Here is a 13345-nt window from a genome sequence, read left to right on the forward strand (position 1 = left end):
GTTTCTAAGACACCAAAATGCATTAAGAAATTTTAAAAGGTGATCACAACGCCACCCGCTTCCCCGCTATCTAGGTCACTCTTTAAAATTCTTGGTGCTTGCGTCAGCTTCTTGATAAGTTTATTTCCTCTTTTTCCTTTCCTCCTCAAGTTAATAACGCCGGCAGCCCTATTGCCATAGTTTTAAATTACCTACGGTAGTAAATTTTTCAAGGTTCCTTTTTTGGTTTGCTTCAAGAAACTGAATCTTTCCTCGCCTCCATAAAATGCTTAATCCAGTCGTGAAAGTAGTGAGGTAGTAATGTAAATCTTAAACGTGATATCATACAAAACAAACCGCTATCTCATAACAGAAAGCGTGTGGGCTTAACAGGCTTACATTAAATACAGGTAGGTACTTCACAAAATATTGTTACTTTATATATTGCGTCTTGAAATATAATTAACAGTAAGTAAATTGAGATGATTCAAATAAAATGTTGCAAAATAGCCTTGTAAGACACATCCCCTGATATTATACAAAAATTAACTGAAAAAATGTCATATACTAAGAAAAAGTGACCAAGGCCTCCAGTGCCAAGCACCTGCCGCGATAGCAGAGTACGCTGGTTCGATTCCAGCCTGGGGTACTGGAGGCCTTGGTCACTTTTTCTTAGTATATGACATTTATTTCAGTTTATAATTTATATAGTAGTGTTTCTACTCAATAAAAACAAATTAAAACATTTTTCTAAAAAAATATTTAATTTGTTCAAATAATTGTTATTGTTGTTAATTTAAATGACAGGTAAGGAGTTTTTATGTCGATAACCTCATTTACCTCCTTTACCCATTTAACTCCTTTCCTTATATTAAACTACTATAGAGTAGGTTCACATTCTTTTGTTTCTAGCTAGACGTACCCCGACTCTAGCCGTTTGATACGAGTACATAACGTGTCTCTTTTCCAGGCCTCTGCTACGCCGAGTTCGCGTCCCGAGTCCCCAAAGCGGGCTCCGCATACGTGTACAGTTACGTCAGCGTCGGCGAGTTCGTCGGCTTCACTATAGGATGGAACCTCATCTTGGAGTACGTGATAGGAACAGCTAGCGTGGCTAAGGTGAGCGACTCTTTGTAACTTATCACTTGTAAACCCCACCTCTTCTTGTTTTCCTCTTTCCCGTTAGTAATGTATCCTAAAGGCGACCAGGTTCGGCTTTTGACAACTTTATCCATAATTTGGTCGATGTTACACGAGTAACACGAGTGTAGTTAAGGCACGCTTTCCCACAATTATTCATCTTCAAACTCTTCAACCATTGCACATTGTCTTTTTTGTTAAATTGGATGCTGATGCGCAATAATGTGTCAACCCACATTAATTTTGCAATAAGATATCAACTCAAAAATAATATGCTTACAGTCGACATTTTATTGAAAAAATTATGTGGGTTGACACACTTTTGCTAAACACCATCCGTTTATATTTAAAGTTTTACGTAATATTAGGTATACTAATTTGGATTTATTTCAGGGCATGGCGAACTACATAGACAGCCTGACGAACAACAGCATGGCGCGAGCGATGACTGAGTGGGCGCCCATGCGAATCGGGTTCATGGGAGAGTATCCGGACTTCTTCGCGTTTGCGCTGGTTCTTCTGATCACTTGTAAGTGGATTTAGTGTCATTCTTGTAGGTAGATATATATGTTATACCACGTCAAAGGCCTGATGGTACGCGGTTAACAGGGCTTATAAACGTCAGAGCCCAGAAATATCACTCAGATCGCATACGCTGCTAACTCTTCAGGAACTTGTAGGTACACGAAGAAGGAAATTCTGTGACACACTGTGGCCTACCTCTCTTGTAGTCTATGACGTAGTTTAAAAGACATATTCTGCTACAGAAATGTTTTATGGTAGTCATACACAAGCAACGGCTGTCTTTCTGGGCCCTATAATTACTTAATTTTATTTAAATTATGGTATTTTGTTACAGTGCTGCTGGCAGTGGGAGTGAAAGAGTCCACAAAACTCAACAACGTGTTCACGGCACTCAACATGTTGACTGTCATCATTGTGGTCATCGCTGGAGCTGTCAAAAGTAAGTTCGTTAATTAACAAAACTATAACATACCTACAAATGAAAATCCAACATAGTGTTACGGCATAGTGTTAGCGAAAGGTCCGATCGCTGTGTCACGCTCCAACCTATGGTTATCGCTGCCGCCGTCGCAATTCGCTCGATGTCGTGGCCGAGCCGTAGGAATACCAAATCGCGTGTAGGACATATACCTAACTAAATTAACTTAATGAACTAAACATTAGAAGACCAAATTCCGATGTCAACCTAATTGTAATCTCTCTTAAGTAATTAAATTCCATCAATGTTTTCACCCAGACTCAATGTGTGTCTATGGATTTGCATTTTAAGATTGGATTCATTAGTAGTAGAAAACATCGCACTACGCATTTGTCAATTTGGCAAGCGCAAATTAAATATGCCCTTTTCTCCAGGTGACCCAGCCAACTGGCGTATCAAACTGGAAGACATCCCCGAAGAATACCGCGACAAGGCCGGCGCAGGCGGCTTCATGCCGTGGGGCATAGCCGGCGTGATGGCAGGCGCGGCCAAGTGCTTCTTCGGCTTCGTCGGCTTCGACTGCGTGGCTACGACTGGCGAAGAAGCGAAGAATCCCAAGAGGGATATTCCACTGTCGATCGTCATGTCGCTGGTGGTGATCTTCGTGTCATACTTCAGTATCGCGACGGTGTTGACTATGATGTGGCCGTATTACCTGCAGGTTAGTTATCTAAACATACACAACACATTGTACACGTACAGACATTCGACGTATCGTGAGCTATAATGAAAAACCATATACATGTGATATCTGCAGTTCCAATCAGGTAGGTGTTCGTCAACTAAAGTGATGAGTTGATGACTGAGTCCGTATTTTTGTACTGCTGTCTATAAATTAGCATCTTGGTAAGTGTCTTCATCGGCTTCGACTTACGTAAGTACTATATGGTGTTGTCAGAAATGATAACTGGTATACAAAACACACACTGGGATACAAAGTTAATTGGCGATCTTTGAAATTTCAATAAGGTAGTTAGCACGGACGACCTTGTTCGGAGATAAACGGTTTTTTTTATCGCAACCGTGACAAACGAGATGATCTACATTAACGATGTTTTTATTTCCTCAAGGTAACCGTTTTTATGGCACGACAGTTCTGTTGTCGTTTTGTTTGAGTTTTGAGTCGAGACTACCGACTTTTGAAGACCGTAAATAATGCATTGACTTATTATGGCTCTTTCTTTGCGAGTCTTCATAGGGACCCTTTAAGTTGGAAGTTCTGCCACCTTAAAAGGGCCCACAGATTACCAGTTCGCCGGACGATATCAGTCTGTCAGTTAATCGTAAAAGGTGACAGTTCCGAAGAATTGACAGGCTGATTTCATCAAGTGAACTGGTAATCTGTGGGCCCCTTGCTGACGTTAAGGTAACAGGTAAGACCTTAATCGTAACTTAACATTGACACTTCACGCCAGTATCCTTATTTCCGAAGAGATTTTCATAGATATTTAACGTCATAGACTAGGAATCCTCTAGGCCGAGTTTAGAGCAATTATTTCATGCAACCGATGATGCCAAAAATGCGGGGGTGCGCGGGACGAGGTGAGCGAAGTACCGTGCCGTGATTGGTCCGTTCAAAGACACGGACGTCACACAAAGACACTTTCGACTCGAACATGGAGTAAAATTACCGTATGCGTGGCAGAGGGGGTAGCGCGACTATGCTCAGTCTGGTGGATGTCTTGTCTGTGTTTAACGTATAAAATCGTGTATCCAGGATGCCGACGCACCCTTCCCGCACGTGTTCACCGAGGCGGGCCTCCCCGTCATCAAGTGGATCGTGACCATCGGCGCCATCTTCGCGCTCTGCACCAGCCTGCTCGGCGCCATGTTTCCTCTGCCGAGGGTCCTGTATGCCATGGGCAGCGACGGGGTGCTGTTCAGGCCTTTGGCGACCATCCATGGGTGGACCAAAACACCTTTGTTGGCGACATTCCTTAGCGGATTACTATCAGGTAAGCGTGGAATGCTACAACGCCAGAGATGTGACTTATTTGAAATACTTGTATTTAAAATGCAAATACAAAATGCAAAATACCTATTTTGTATTTTGTATTTAAATACCTTTTGAAGAAAACTATTTTGTATTTTATTTGAAATAGTTTTTAGAACCTATTTTCTATTTTCAAAATACAAAATACTTTATATGTAGTAGGTAGGTAATGTAGATAGGAGTTACAATCTCTTCTGATCTTACAATCCCGGCAACTCTCTCATTCTTTTAACATGGAACTGTTGAATCTGTTTAGTAACGTCGCAAATGATGACCACAAGCGTAGCGATGTCACGATTAGGATCTTAATTACCTTTTAGAAGAGAGAAATGAGTAATCTCGATTCGTGCAAAAGAATATTTAATTTAACTAAAAAAAACTAAAAAAAAAACTAAATGGCCAAGTGGGTCGTAAGTTTGGTTTTATAAATCCACACAATATCCCTTTACTCTGCGGTTAGGTACTCTCGCCTGGGTGTGCGCGGGCGCTGAACTGTGGCCGACTGTACTCAGGGCCGCCCGGTGCTTGAGACGGGGTGGTCTTCCGACTGACGAGAGAAGTGTAGCGTAGTGTAGGTGTGGCTGCGGCGAGTGTACTACCCAACGTAGTAGTAGGCTGCGGTGGATCCTCCACCACAAAATTCAGCCCGAACTTTGGACCCTGGAACGCGTCATCCAAACGCATGAGATTACAGTCCGGCTACGTAATTTGTGAGCATCTCCGGCGAGCGGCAGGAAAAGAAAGCACCCAATTTGGGGTTTACTTTCACTCGCGATAGTACAAGTTAACGTATTACGACGTTAAGGAAAAACATTTCGAGGAACGTTAGGGACGACAACATATTAAGTTATATCGGTTACATTTTTATAAATTGATGTACGTATCAGAGACCGATGATTAGTGTGACGTGCGTTCTATTTCGAATGAAGATCGGGAATCGTGGACGGGCGATCCGCTAATGCAACTGACCATACGACAAACAAAAGAACTTGTTTCCGTGAGCTCTAAAATGTTGCATTCACAAATCTAGCGGAGCGCTAAGACGGCGCTGACGAATACTTGTTGCATTTTTTATGTTTTAATATAGTTTTAATTGTAAATATTAGCTCGTAAAATTAGTTTTAAGTGGTATTTTTATCTATATTTGTATTTTATTTTAATAATAATAGTTCGTGTAACGCATAACGTTACAGCGAGTGGTTAAAAAAAGTGGAATCTTGAGTGTTGCGAGGGTTTCAAGGCACGAGAGGAGAACAAACTTTTCTGCCCTGGTGAAAAGGAGACGTTTTCATCACACTAACAAGAGGCATTACTAGCTGTAAAACATTACAAATGAATGCTTTAAAAGTTGTCCGTTAAAAACCATCATCCATACCTACATCCTACTGGTTAATATGAGCAAACAACTAAAAATTTGCACTTTAGATAGAGGATTGATGAGATGACTGAGATGAAAAGACTCTCTTTATTTAAAGAATAAAAAGAGTCTTTTCAACTCGGAAATTCCGAGTAATACTTTTTAATTCAGACTAGGTATTCACTACTCAGAGTACCTTTTATCGCAAAGTATTTGTATTTTTAAAAAGTATTTTGAAAATACCTATTTCGTATTTTGTATTTAAATACAAATTCAAAAACTATTTTGTATTTTGCATTTGAAATAGTATTATCAAGGAAGTATTTGTATTTTGTATTTAAATACTTTTTATAAAGTATTTTTCACATCTCTGTACAACGCGATCGGTTGATGAGTTCGAATCATGCGCGTGATTGGTCGCAAGTTCGCAACTAGTTTCGTTAGGCTGGACGATTGGCTCGAATTCGTGCGCGATTTATCACCACTGCTTGCAATGGTACATTCCTGTGTGTCTTGCTATTAGGTATTTTTATGTGTACCTAATCTGCAGCACTAGATCTAAAAGGTATCATGACAAGGTCAAGGTCAAGGACAGTTTCTGTTCAACTTTAGAAGAAAATACTTAGGTATATAATTATCATTTTGTTTCCAAAAGCTAACCTAAATCTGTACCGTCACCCACACTGTTAACTGACCGTTCTTAAACCTTATTACAAAAGGCATAAAGTCCATTGATGGACAGTTAAGAGTGTTACTGTTTTACGAGTGTCTATATGATGTGTCGTTTGCATGAGAATTAATTTTCGTTGTTTTTTTGCAGCGATAATGGCGGCGTTGTTCAACCTAAACCAGCTAATCGACATGATGTCTATCGGCACCCTGCTGGCTTACACCATCGTTGCTACCAGTGTCCTCATTCTAAGGTACCTAATCATTATCATAAAGTAACATGATATCACCTTAAAAACTTCAATTGCTGAATACCTAGATTAGACCCTAAAAGAAATAATGTGTCCATCGATAAAAAACGTAACCAAGTTTAAATACCAAAATGCGGTCAAGAATCTTTACATTTACACCAAATGGGTCATCAGATACTCATACCCGGACCCGGACCCGGACCCGGGTATGTCCTTAAACTACGTCCAAGACCACCGGTGGACGGGCAGCAGCGTCCCTCAAATTCGGTGTACTCGACTGCGATCGCCAACCCGCCTGCCAAGCGTGGCGATTATGGCATACACCCCCCAAAAGAGGGAGGCCTATGTTCAGCAGTGGACGTCTTATGGCTGAGATGATGATGATGATGATGAATTACACAAACGGGTCTACCGCGATATAATTTCCGACGTCAGTCTTTCCGTGAGCACAGCTGGTGCAACTCAGCTGAAACGTCGGAATTAAAGGTAAAATGCGATACAATGAAATTATATCGCGGTAGATCCGTTTGTGTAATTAAATATGTGTACAAAACGCGAGAGTTTAAAGTGTTACATCAAATACTCAGTTCCTATTGTGGTGAACATGGTCTGTGACGTATTTGTAAGAAACAAATACCACTCCGTTTTATGGTGATTAGTGAATTACCGTAGAAGCAGTCTAAGTTAACTTGAACAGATCAAAGTGTGGTAGTGTCGTTATACATGGTCATATTTTCATAGAAATTTGTCAATTGTTGACATTACCTCACTTTGTCATTGCAAATGCCATTCCCAATTAGCTTGGTCGGACTCTACGAAATCCTGGTATATCAATATCATAATAAATTCTCCAATAAAAAGAAATAGTTTTCAAATCTCATTAGTATTTCGTCGTATTTCAGATATGAACAGGAGCCAGACCTCTCCATCACCAGCATGAAACCGGTACCAGAGACGCCGTACTCCGTGGCCAAGCAGAGCTTCAACCTTCTCGGCCTGAAGAGGCCTACAAACTTGTCGGCCTCTATCGCCAAGTCATCCATTATTATACTATGTAAGTCCTTGACCAAACAGAGATTCAGTCACTTAACTTTAAGCGATAAACTAGCTTGTATTAAAAATGAAATTTTTGTCAAAAACCTTATGTTGTTACAGTCGTCCTAGCTCTGATAACCTGCAGTCTCCTAACTTACGAGCACGGCGGCGCGCTGGACGCGGCGCTGGGAGCCTTAGGAGCGGCCCTGCTAGTGCTGCTCATAATCCTGTACCGACAACCGAGGCAGGGTACAGCGCATCTTAGCTTCAAAGTAAGTACTCCCATGTGATTTCTCAATTTCTTCCTTTTCATATCACTTCACACACACACACACACATACACACGCAAACACGCACGCACGCGCGCACGCACGCATGCAAGCACGCACGCACGCACACACGCACGCACGCACGCACACACACATACACACACTACACTTCACAATCACAAACATCATATCCCGACTAGAACACACCCAGAAACAACGTGTAAACCGACAGCACCGCGTTTCCAGGAAAAAACAGCTTCTAAACCCCTTCCTTTCTTTCACTACTTTTCTGAAAGAACTGCGTATTATTACAGAATAAATAATAGTACTAGGTACAGAAGACTCACTCTGTAAACCTATATTGCATGTATTAGCAAACACGACCATTGCTAAACCAAGTAATGTATTTCAGGTGCCCCTCGTGCCACTGGTTCCGTACCTGAGCGTGTGTATGAACGTGTATCTGATGGTGCAGTTGGACTACCAGACCTGGGTGCGGTTCATCGTCTGGCTGGTTATAGGTGAGTAGGATCTAATTAATGAATTTATTTCTCCTAATATTACTTAACATCGAAAGAGTTCGGGATTATAAGTAGGAATAAAAACAACAAAGCGCAAGAGAGCATGCGTAGACTATAGGGAGTATAAGGGTCAATAGAACTCTTCTTCGACCAAAGTCCTCCTTAAATGTAAAATGACTTCATGCAGTGCTGGTGGCGTAGCGGTGAGAGCGTGCGACTTGCAATCTGGAGGTCGCAGGTTCAAACCCCGGCTCGTACCAATGAGTTTTTCAGAACTTATGTACGAAATACCTATTATATGATATTTACCAGTCGCTTTTCGGTGAAGGAAAACATCGTGAGGAAACCGGACTAATTCCAATAAGGCCTAGTTTACCCTCTGGGTTGAAAGGTCAGATGGCAGTCGCTTTCGTAAAAACTAGTGCCTACGTCAAATCATGGGATTAGTTGTCAAGCGGACCCCAGGCTCTCGCGAAATGCCGGGATAACGCGAGGAGGAAGAAGAATTCAAGACTTCATGAACGAACTAGTAATCAGTTTCCGGGTCCTTTTTGTAAGACATTTTAATTTTTATTCCAGGATACGCAATATATTTCTTCTACGGCGTGAGGAACAGTTCTCTGAACGAGACTAGTGTGCCCACGAGCAACGGAAAATCCGAGGACAAACAGGTGACCACCAAGTTCTGATCGAGGGACTACTTAGGACTTTATACTAATGCATCCTTTTCCCATGGACTTTGAAGGATAAGATTGTAGAAAGATAGTTTTATGTCTTGATTATACAAGTTTGTAAAGAAATGTATACTTTTACGTATGTAAGTAATGTAATGATTGCGTTAAAGTATGATTAAAAATAAGTTGCACGATAATATAACGTAACGGTGCCAGTAATGGACAATCTACAATTATGACTATTAATATTTTTTTAATTAAAAACATTTCTTTTTTATTGATAACTGATTGAATTCATTGATAATCATTGAATTTATACTTCATTATTGTTTAGAAGTAGAAATGACTTTACAAAAGTAAGCACGATAATAACTTTACAAATGTAAGCATGATGTACCAAATCAGGCACTTTAAGCAGTCGTTTTTTTAAGTGAATAATAAATCGTGTTAGTTGAGATTATTCCATTCTTATATCGTATCAAGTGCCTGATAAAACTCCTCATGATTAGGTACTTCGGAGCATCTTACTTGAATTTTTGTGTAGTGTCCAACATTGGTGCCGTTACCATATTATGTGGATTATTAGCAGTGCTTGACAAGGGACGATTAATTACTTTAAGGGAATCTAGAATAGACGCTATTTTAAATTGAACCTGAAACAGGCGTGTCTCACTCCGCGATTTCGTCGCTTTGCTACAGGTAGCTGCATCCGTTCGGCCCCAATTTTGGGGTTTGCCATAAGCTGCGCGTGGCGCTGTCGCCACCTAGCAGCCGTATATGTGCTGATCGTAACAGACGCGTTTTGTTAGAGAGTGAGTCTTCTGTACTTAGTACTATTATTTATTCTGTGCCTGAAATACGAATGAACCAAGTAGGTATTAGTTTTTTAGTAAGTACCTAGGTACAGTCAGCTGCAATAGTATGTTACCTACTCTTTGAAGGGCGTAAAAATATGTGGTTAATGGCTCTACAAATAAGATCGTGTCAGATATTTTTGCGGCCTTTGTTGTGTAACATATTATTGCAGGTGACTGTACATACCAATACGAGTAAAACGCGAGTAAATATCATAAAATAGGGTACTAAGTTTTCGATTTTCATACAAATAAATTATCACTAGTATCAGACAGAGATAATGTTACTTAAATTACTTAAATGTTCATGCAGTTTCATGTAATTTAAGCACGTCGTGTCAAAATGAGTTACTAAGATTGTATGAGAGCGGCTTTTTGGCAGCGGGTACGTGCGACTCTAGAACAATCTTGCCATTCCATGCACCGGATTACTCATCCACATTAGCTTTATATGGTCATTGCATTTAATACTGGGAAATATTGTATAGAAATTCTAGATACATTATTTTATGGTTTTGTCCGTCTGTATTTTCAATAGTATTGTTAATAATGCTTTACAAGAAAAATGTTGGCATGTAACGGATTAAAATTTAAAATATACAGTATTTTGATTACTTAAATATTATTTCATACAAATTGAATGTGTCGCTATTTATTAATTTACTTAGTTGTAGTTTTTTTTATTAATTAATATTTAATTGAGCTTATAAATTTATTTTTATAAGATTAGTTCCTCCTAATTTTGGAGATCAACTATTCTGTGACAATAAGTCATTAAATGACTTTATACTTATTAAATACTTATAATATTAAAACAGTGTATTGTATATATGTATAGTTTTATACAAATGTGTTGTGATCGTGTGTTTGTGATAGTAATGGTGAGAACCATGTGATCATTAAATTATGATGATGTTATTATTAACTAGAATAATTTAACAAACTGTGATTTGATAAAGTCGAAAATTAATAAATATTATTTGAATTAAACGTCTCTATTTATTTCTGGATATTAATAGCAGCCTAAAATGTCTGACACAATACTTCAATAAACAACCCATTAGAGTATATCATACATTTTTATTCGCTACGATGTGCAATATAAAATTGAAGGTGGCTGTACCATGGAGCTGTGTAAGTAAAACGACAAAATCTTGTAGCAAATTGCATTTAATGTCAATACAGGAGCATAACACGTTTAAGAATTAAAATAAATAGGGCCATATCAAGATTGTCAACAGAAAATTAAAGTTAAACCAAGATAAGTCTGCAACGATTTTGATAGTACAGTCACCTGCAATATTATGTTACACAACGAAGGCCGCAAAAATATCTGACACGATCTTGTTTGTAGAGCCATAAGAGCGTGTCACATATTTTTGCGGCTTTCGAAGAGTAACATATTATTGCAGGTGACTGTACACGTACCTACATATTAAAATTTAAAAGCAACTCATAAATAAAACTTACAAACTATTATTTCAAAGCCCATCCAGATCAAATCATCTTGAGGCTACACCATAAGCATTATAAATAAAATAATTTATATAATAAATATCGCTGTTTCACAGCCACATTCTACGTAATACTGGAATCACTCACGTTTGCTTTAATAACTACATTTAATGTGTTCCACAAACCACTGCAAAAACAAGGCCAATTTAAAATTTCAAAACCCGGCTGCATTTCATTAATTTAGCCTATTCCACACAACTGAGACGAATGTAACATTATACACTATAAAACGAATCAATGAACATATGATTCAGCGCATAATTAGACTTACATACATAGATATGTTCGAAATATTTTTCGGTTGTCTGTAAAGTCAATAATTTTGCGTGATAACGTCATAAAAAACGTGGCCATAATATTACCATGGAGATCTATCCACAACGTGACACTTTTTCGTGCATGAGCATCGATTTATAAGACGTTCTCACGTCAAAAACAACCCTCCTCTGGCAGTGGCGTGAATATTTGCAAAACTTGATTCTTATTTCATACTGTAAGCATTAACAATGATATATGAAGCTTAGTTTACATAGTTTAGCTCAGTGGTGGGCAAAGTACGGCCCGCGGGCAAGATCCGGTCCGCGAAAGGATTTTATCCGGCCGGTCCTTTGAAATGTGTTATATGGCCAGCGATATAATAAAAATACATTTTTGCTGTAAACCTGGCCCTCCTCCGAAATTTCTTCATGTTTTGGCCCCTCATGAAGAAAGTTTGCCCACCACTGGTTTAGCTCATAGCAATAACACAACAACACATCTAAAAGCAAAATTAAAATACTTAATACCTATTGTAAATGCACAACATACAATTCGCTCCCTAAGAAATATTATAAAGATCCGTTCGCAAAAATGCTAATCCAAATGATAAGAGTTATTAGTGCAGAAAATACGAAATTCGAAACGAGTGGCGATAAATTAAAACACGACCGAGGGAGTGTTTTAAAGCGACACGAGTTGCGAATTACTTATTCGCACTCCCTTCGGTCATGTTGTAATTTAACGCCGATCGTTTCGAATTTTCTCTTTTCCGCACTTGTATCGTAAATTACTATTTTAAATACGTAATAAATATGATTTCCATAAACGGCAGGTATTTAAACGGCAAGAGATTCACTAAAGAATGTGTAGAACATAAATATTGTTTACACAATTTTAAGACAACGGATCTTTTTAATAAGTACATACATGTCGTCACATTAAAAAAACTATAACTAACATACAGATTTAAATAAGTACATTAAACAATACATTTTATGTCAAAAACTAAAATTCCATAGAGACTACCAAAAATATTGCATTCTAATAAAACAAGACGAACTGCGATATCTAACTAAGGGTGGTATACCACCTATCCAATTCCTTTGTCCAATGTATTTTGTCTCACATTTTGCTTGATGAGAGATTGAGACGCACTGACATTGGACAAAAGATTGGACAGGTGGAATACCACTCTAACTAACCAGCATACATGTGTGCGCTAGTAAATAAATACTAAAATACTTTGGCTGTTAATTTTAGGAACATATTTAACACGTGAGATTGAACTGAGATTATCTGAACAACTGAATTAACATTAACATTAAAACTACATAGCTTAGAGTACCTACTTTCATTAGAGTACTTACAAGAAGTAAGTTCATGTTCGTTAGGTGTCTCACTTCAGCTATACTAACTTCCCCTTCTCAAGACTCAAAACATATTTAGAAAGATGTCACTAGCAAGGTAATGCTTCGTTTTATAAGAAAATAGAAATTATCGATCGCCTTTTGGTAAATACTAGAAATATACGATACAGGCCTGTTGGAGATTTTAAATACTGTATATAAATGATACCATGGTACCGGTAGAACCAGCGACAGTAGCGAGGGTCTCCGGTCAGCCGAGCGCGTTGTGCGCCAGCAGGGCGGTGTGGCTGTCGTTATGTAACACTGACGATTGTACGTCAGGGTTACGTTAACGTTCAGAGCTGTAGGTTATGTAGATTAGATACTGGATATGAACGATACCACGGTACCGGTGGGACTAGCGACAGTAGCGAGGGTCTCCGGTCAGCCGAGCGCGTTGTGCGCCAGCAAGGCGGTGTGG

The 13345-nt window shown here is 39.0% G+C and overlaps 1 protein-coding gene across 1 annotated transcript in view; it reads left to right on the plus strand.

Moving 5' to 3' along the window:
- Positions 1–10735, plus strand: part of LOC134670385 (cationic amino acid transporter 3) — a 47216-nt gene extending 36481 nt beyond the window's left edge. Inside the window, exons 3-12 of the mRNA XM_063528212.1 lie at positions 950–1098; positions 1513–1648; positions 1979–2083; positions 2497–2783; positions 3840–4077; positions 6293–6395; positions 7295–7446; positions 7548–7699; positions 8109–8217; positions 8797–10735. Of these exons, the coding sequence (XP_063384282.1) occupies positions 950–1098; positions 1513–1648; positions 1979–2083; positions 2497–2783; positions 3840–4077; positions 6293–6395; positions 7295–7446; positions 7548–7699; positions 8109–8217; positions 8797–8906 (1541 nt within the window). The 3' untranslated portion in view covers positions 8907–10735. The remainder of the gene's footprint in view (positions 1–949; positions 1099–1512; positions 1649–1978; positions 2084–2496; positions 2784–3839; positions 4078–6292; positions 6396–7294; positions 7447–7547; positions 7700–8108; positions 8218–8796) is intronic.
- Positions 10736–13345: the final 2610 nt, after the last annotated feature.

This window comes from Cydia fagiglandana, chromosome 13 (genome assembly GCF_963556715.1).
Source record: "Cydia fagiglandana chromosome 13, ilCydFagi1.1, whole genome shotgun sequence".
Taxonomy (NCBI): Eukaryota; Metazoa; Arthropoda; class Insecta; order Lepidoptera; family Tortricidae; genus Cydia; species Cydia fagiglandana.